This window comes from Ursus americanus, chromosome 17, assembly GCF_024610735.1.
Source record: "Ursus americanus isolate L20-20 chromosome 17, mUrsAme1.1.p, whole genome shotgun sequence".
NCBI lineage: Eukaryota > Metazoa > Chordata > Mammalia > Carnivora > Ursidae > Ursus > Ursus americanus.
In genome coordinates this window covers 3,513,188-3,520,573 of record NC_142143.1, presented here as the reverse complement: position 1 = coordinate 3,520,573, position 7,386 = coordinate 3,513,188, and the positions used below count along the sequence as shown (strand labels likewise).

At 52.3% G+C, this 7,386-nt stretch overlaps 1 protein-coding gene across 1 annotated transcript; it reads right to left on the bottom strand.

Annotated features, from left to right (window-relative positions):
- Positions 1–245: 245 nt before the first annotated feature.
- LOC123780541 (polycystin family receptor for egg jelly-like) lies at positions 246–7,133 on the bottom strand. Its single transcript, XM_087869101.1, has one exon. The coding sequence runs from the start codon at positions 7,131–7,133 to the stop codon at positions 246–248; it is 6,888 nt and encodes a 2,295-aa protein (XP_087725227.1).
- Positions 7,134–7,386: the final 253 nt, after the last annotated feature.

The following is a 7,386-nucleotide window of genomic DNA, read 5'->3' as shown; positions in this document are numbered from 1 at the left end:
TACTCTAAACTGTTGTGGGCTCCAAAGACACCGAGTTCCCGTCTAGAGGGAAACCAGCCCTGATGCCGCAGACCTGCCCTACACCCCAACACTCAAGAGGCCAAAGGTAGAGTTACTTCCAAATGTAGGGGTGTGCATTTTGAGTGACATGGGTAGAGAGCACTAGTGAGCCAGTGAACATTCCTTACACCCACAGAATGAGCATCTGGGGGGACTCTTGCCTGTGGTTCCTGACCCTGCCATGATCACACAACAATATAAACCATTTTGTTCCCATTGATGTTTCTGGTCTTCAGCCCCAGATACCGGCGGCTCTTGCTCTCTGGCTGCCCATACAGCATGTTGACAAACAACTCTGATTCTTCTTTCTCCCTGGGTTGGAGGGTCAGAAACCTAAACATAGCTCTTAGCTTGCGACACAGATAGGTCATTGCTTCCGCTTCGTCTGATGGTTCCTCATACACGGGCTGCTTCATTTCCTCATAGGCGGACAAAATCACTGCCTGAAACAAGTGCATCAATATACAGATCATCACCAGCATGAAAGATGAGAGGAATAGGACCCCCAGAACCCTGCTGTGGGAGAATTCCGTGTTCTGAAATGCTGAAACGCAATAGGAGAATATCGTCTGCGTAGCATGAATCGGGTTACTGTAGTTCCACTCGTGTTGCCCGAACACCAGGTAGCCGAAGGCCATGAACACAAAGAAGTACACGGACACCAGCAGCGCCACGTGGCAGATGCCGGGAAGGGCCGCCTGAATGGCCCTCTGAGCCAGCCGCACAGCATAGAAGAATCGGGAATACCTGAGGGTCTTCAAAATGGTCAGAAATAACAGGAAACCCAACACGATCCTCATGACGTGATCTACGTGAGAAACCGCGTGAAAGGGAATGAAATCCGCAGGGTTGGACAAGTAAAACCGAATGATGCCCGTGGCCAAGAAGTGCTTCCTGAAGAAGAGCACGATCAGCGCAGTAAATATGCATTTTAGAGCGAGGTTCAGCAGATTATACACGCTTCTCACGTAGGAGGCCCTCTCTTGCACGATGACATAGCCCTCATCGACCACGTAGGCTAAAAAAAAAATGAGGACGGCCACATACAAGTAGACCTCTGCCGAAGTTTCCCTGTTGAAATCGGCAACCGAGAAGGAGTGCACGGATACGCTCGCGTTCACAACTCCTAACTGAGACGCCTCGAAAATCACAGACACGCTGCAGAACAGACTGACGTCTGGATTGAAGGTGGTGAGCTCCAGAATCACGGCCCACGTCTTCTCGTCAAGCCAGTCGCTGCTTTGGAGTTCCCTGAGCCTCACGGTGGAATTAAACTGCTGCTGTTCTGGGAAAAAATAGAATGCGTAGCCTCCCGACCCGTAGGTGTGTAAGAGTCCGTGGGAGAAATACCCCCACCTCTTCTCGGGAGGCCTGTAAGTAAACCCGTTGGTATTCGTGTCCTCAGCCCGCTTAGCAACTTTGTTCCAAAGGCTGGAGTAGTTTCTCGTGTCTTCCGGGTCAGTGCCATAGTTGGGATGACAACGGATTTCCCCTTCCATGCTGGTTTGGGCAAAGCTGTTGGCAGGCAGGCAGAGCTTATCGCCAGGTTTGGCCCTCACCTGCCTCAGCAGTGGAAGACCCAGGATCTTAGAGGAGCTGTCGGGAAGAAACGTTGGATTCGGGTCGTTGTGGAGCAGAGGCACAAGCACACTGTCCAGCCACCTGTAGATGTCCGCCAGCTTGGTCACCGAACCGAGATCCCCGGAGAACTGATCGCGAATAAACTGATTATAGTGGAAGCTGTCCGTGTGGCGCAGGAGGGCGACGAGGCTCCACAGGAGGGCGAGAAAGATGAAGTGAGTCAGAATGGAGCACAGGATCAGGAAAGCCCTTCTCTTGATTTTCCTCTTTCTCTTGAAGATTAGGATTTCATCTTCGGTGAGGGGCTGGTACATCCTGGATCGTCGGAGCTGCGTGATCTGCTCATGTCGATTTTGCATTTCTTCGGGGCTCAACGTGCTCTGCAGCTTGATCTCAGTATAGGGGTACTCGCTTGCCCACGAAAGGTTTTTACAATACTTGGGCCTACTTGTTCGGAAGCATGACAGGAGTAAAATTTTACACGTCTGCACCAGAAAAATGGACAGACAGAATGAACAAAACGATGCAAAGAGCCATTCCATTGACTTTTCATAGCCATAGGTCAGCCCGTAGAATACAATGAGGAACGAAGATACAATGGACGTGGCGAAAACCAAGAACCACGCTAGATAAACGCAAAACGAAGGCAGAACAAGCCTGCCCTTCTCCTTGAGTCCTACAGGACCCACTGGGGTAGGCGGCTCTCCAGGAGCAACATATTGATTGTTGTTTGTGCTTGCGTTACTGGCATTTATATTTGCTTCCTGGGTGCTTGCGTCCTTGCTCTCTGCTTTTTTAGGCTGGCGATAAGTTGCAGAGAGCACCTTTGCAGTCTTTTGAAGTTTAGGGCTTTTCCCAGGTGGAAGCTTCGAAGCCTCCTTGGTGGGCGCATCCTCAGTTTCACGAGCGTGCCACTTCTTCAGAAATTCCTCCCAGTATGCATTTTCTAGTGCCAAGGAATCCTTCCGGGGAGTTACCTTTTCTAGAGTCACACGCGGTTCCTTCTGGGAGTAGGTGAACAGAAAAACAATCAATAGTTGCACGGGGATTGTAATTAAGACACTCTCCAGTCCTATCATCATTAACCTGATGTACCTCCCCTCTAATGACACCATTTCTTCTGGTCTGTCAAGATTAAAGAACATAATATTACACAGAAGGGAGGCCATCAGCATCGCCAAACAGCAGGACAGTCTCTGAAGCCTACTGAATGGCCTAGAATTAACGCTGGAGAAAATAGAGAACCACGTGTGATCTTTCCCCAGCTTGTAAGTCGATTCTATCAGGAAATAGTCCTTTCTGTTGATAGGCTGGTCTGGGTCGGTAACATGAAATGTTCTGTCCAAAGAGGTGTCAATAGAAAGCCATTCCCGGCATAAGAACAGCCAGATGTGTCTGCTGAACAGATTTTCCACTTTGATTCTGCTTAAATACCAACTGGGGGCTTTGCCCTCATTGTTGTGCCACACACGAATGGAACGGATGTCCCCCAGGTCCCTTTTCGTCGTTAGGAGGAAAGTGTTGATGCCTCCCCGGTACAGGGTTGGAAAATATGGATGGCTCAGACAATGCACGTCGCTCTCACCTTCTGTTCCTTTAAGTTGGACGAAGACATCGGCCTTCGTCCCAGCACCACAACGGCTTCCTGTAAAAATGGTGACGAGGTAACATACCTTATCATAAGGATCATTATCAAGTAGAATTATCACATGTAGCCGAAGACACTTATCCATTTCATCCATCAGCAAGGCCCAGAAAGCTAGGATTATGTACGTGAGCATAATAAAAAGTACAGCGAAGAGGGTCACAGGGTTGTGGGTAATGTTCTTGATGACCTCCAACCGTAGATCTATAGGATTAGGGACCACAAACACCTTGGCCGTCAAAAAGTGGGTTTTCAGGTGTGTGCTGGATTGTTTTATTAGGTCCAGCTGCCGCCGGGCCCTCCTGGTGTTCTGGCAGATACAGTGCACTCTTCGCCAGGTGGTCTTCTCTCCGAGAACACAGGTATCTTCTCTCCAATCGCTCTGGATCCCATACATGTCTAGGCAGCGAACGCTGAAAAGAGCGATTCTCACTAGCTTTTCACTGGCTTTCATGACAAAACGAGGTGCTTGCAGAACGACGACCAAGGTGCACTCAGCCGAGCCACATCGCTGAGCTATGACTTGTAGTAGAGACGCTGGAAGGCAAACCACACGGGCCTCCTTCACTGAACAGGCTGAGTCAAACAGGTCACTCTGAGTGGCCACGGGAGGGATGTCATGGGGCACAAGGAAGGTGGCGACCAGAGCACTGGGGGTAATTTCACTGCCGGCATACACCAACACCGTGAACAACACGGTCACTTCGGTCACAATGTGGACCAGCAACTCCTTCACTACACTGCTGTCCACCTCAAACCTAAACTGCCCTGTCGTCCTTTGCAAGGACTCATCACCTCCCTCAGGCCCGTTCTCGGGTCCCACCGTGAGATTAAATGTTGCAGAGCTCAAGTTTCTTCTGGCGATGAACGCTTCTGCTACATCAGGCATGATCTCAATCGCATCGCCGTTAGGTGTGGTTCCTGTCATTCTGAATCCAACCACATCTGCAGAACAGCTTTCCTGAGCATTCATCCAAGGAAAGGGATCACGTGCAAACTCACAGAACATGGTGGAAATCGGGGCATTTGCAGGCAAACTAGGAATGCTGCGTACGTTGAGCGTCGGACGAAAATAATTTCGACCCCTTTTCTCATTGCTGAAGACGTCGGTAACGTCCCACTTTTCAGCTTTCCTGACATACACGTTAAAGCTGGAGGCCGTCATGGCAGTGGTCTCATTCCCTGGTACTTTACCCTCCAATATTGTGTCTGCTAGTAATTCCAACACGTAGAAAGGCTCATCAACGACTTCATAGCTAACGGTCAGTTTAAAGATATTAGACAAACTTGTCAATATCCCAGTGCTCACGATTTCTATTTGTTCAGAGTGGAAGTCTGAATCTTTCTGCCGAGACTGTTGGAGGGCTCGATTGGCTTGCCAAACCCTCACCGTGGCGAGTTTCTGAGCCATTCGAGTGAATCCAGAGGTCGTCTGGGTTAGTTTAGTAACACTCATGACTACCTGGCTAATTTCCACCAAAGTGCTATTGGGAAGAATGAAAGTCTGGTTGACAAGGTATTCCCGGAGTCTGGCTTTGTCAGCTTGCAAAGTTAATTCAGGCTTCATGTTATTCAAAACAGAAGCTGCTATATACATGAGATAGCCTGCAGGTAAAAATTCCTGGTTGGCAAGCATAGTAGACAGTGATGAGTTTGGTCCCATGGTGAAATTGAATAAGCGATCAAGCACATCCTTCTCCGAGACTTCGTCCGTTGGAGCCCGTACGGTCGCGTACAACGTCACCTGAGAAAAAGCTCCTAGAGAGTCATACACCTGAACGTATATCTTCATGGCATAACGATTAGCCAACACCCCAACAGGGAGAAAGGAAGGGGGCGATGTGGACTCGCTCCCCAAATACAGGATGGCCCCCAACGTGTTCTCTTTTACAGAACTGATCTGACCGAAACCATGCAAGTCAGAGACTATCATTTTGTATGCAAGAGGGATGTTCTTATCCTTAAAATTATTACAGCGGATGACAAACCTGGTAAAAAATGCAACTCCTTTAGCTGGATTAATGGTGCACTCTCCGATTTCAGGGACATAGTTAATAATAAAGGGGTACCTCAAGTCCAAGTTCTCCCCACTCCAAGCTGCTAGATGTGCAGAAATCCAAAACTTAGCTTCAGGAAAATCCTTAAAAGCAAAAGCTTTTATAGACAAATAAGCACCATTCCTCCCTGTCGTGGTGTGTTTCACCCAATCAAATGTTATCTCATCACCCAAAGATGACAGAATCGACCATTTGTAGACATCCTGGCTTGCTGAACAATTTGTGCAATTTAGAAACAAAGAAAATCTGTCTGAAATAACCAGAACGGCATCACAATTTTCAATACACGAAATGTTTGCTTTGGGGGTGGGTCCTTTGAGCACGTGTACCCTTTTATCAATATATGCTGTTCGACCACCCTTCTGGATCACCATTCTGAAAAAATACACACCTCCACCTTTAAGTGTTCCTGGTGAAAGTGTCAGGATGGGGCCAGAGGCCCCCTTCCAGTTCAGATCGGTCTGCTTTGGGAGACAGACGCTGTTGCTCATCACTGTAATTTTATCTCCCTGGTAGTTTTTTGGATCTGTGGTACAGTACCAGGAAAAAAGGAGTCCCTCTGAAGGGTTGTCTGAATCTGGATCCGAGGAGTTCGTTCCATCCAGAACCAGCCTGTCTGTGAAATTAATTGTTATGTTGGGACCCCCAGGGACAACTGCCTTTAGGTCGCTTCTAAGGATGGTGGCATAGATGAAATCTGAGCCTGTTGCCAGTAGTGTCTTTGGTTTTTCCCTGAAGAGGCTGATCGTGAATCTAAACACATACACCCCCCAAGAAAAAGAATTTGGGGCGATATGCAAAAATGCTGGAGTTCTACCCAATTGGATGTGTGGTGTATCCAAAGGTGCGTTCCAGTCCGGCACATCATTTACGGAGGGCACCGAAAAGGCATGCCACTCCGGAACAATTAACGTGGCCTTTTCGCAGTTGAATCGAAAGGTCGCATTGAGGGTATCCCCCAACTTCCTGGTCACCACCAGGGGAACACCATCTTTGTTCCTATTGATCTTTACCATGGTGACCTCACAGGGCAGCTGTGCGGATACCTGGCAGGACACCGAAGAATCGATGGCTTGAGGACCGTCCGAGTTGACAGCTTCTAAAACAACAGGCGTGGGCCCATGTGTGGGACACTTGGTTTGGGCCACGAAGCCCGCGTAGCGGTCAGGGCCGTCGTGGGCGAGCAGGTCGGAGGCAGCGCGGCGGGGGCGCCGCAGGTTGGCCGTCCCGACCGGCAAGAGCCAGAAGGTCCACTCTGGGCGCCCAAGCGCGCGGTGCGGCGGGGTGCGCCACAGCAGGCCCAGGCGGCCGTGGCGCGCAGACAGACGCAGGTCCACCAGCGCGGGCGCGGCGGCCAGGCGGGCGCGCAGCAGGACGCGCAGCAGGACGCAGAGCGGGCGCGCGGGGCCGCGGGGCAGGCAGAGGTGGCCGCCACCCCGCAGGACCACGCCGCCGCCAGGGGCCGCGCGGGGCCGCAGGCTGACGCGGGCGCTGCTGGCCGGCTCCCCGAGGCCCGGGGCGTCCCTCCAGGCGCGCAGCGCCGCCATGTCTCCCTGCGCTGGGCTGCGGGTCTGAGAGGCAGGCGGGGGGCGGCGAGCCCAGGCAGGATCCGGGCGGCGGCGTCCGGACATAGACGCGGCGGGCGTCCCGGAGATGAGGCCGGCAGCCCGGGCCCTGCGAGGAGCCGGGGGCTGCGGGAGGTGGCCGCGATTCAGGCCGGGGCCCGGGCCCAGGCCCAGGCCCAGGCCCAGGCCCAGACTCAGAAGGAGGAGCGCGGGCCCGGGCCGCATGGCGCCGCCTGCCCGTGAACCTGGGAGCCCCTGGCCTCAGGCAGCAGGGTCCAGCCAACTGCCGGGAGGGCGGGAGGGGGGGCGCGGGCCGTGGGGTCACGACCCTGCAGCGGCGAATGGGCAGGGCTTCCGGGGTCCCCGCCCCCTCCCACGCCCGCGTGGGCCTCCAAAGCCCACTGCTAATGGAACTATCGCGGCCCAGCTTCCCAACCGCCAGCCTGCCAAGGCCCCTTAGCTGGAACCCCCTGCCCTG

Bases quoted from the DNA above. Each gene is read 5' to 3' on its own strand.
- LOC123780541 (XM_087869101.1), bottom strand. From the start codon at position 7,133: ATGCGGCCCGGGCCCGCGCTCCTCCTTCTGAGTCTGGGCCTGGGCCTG.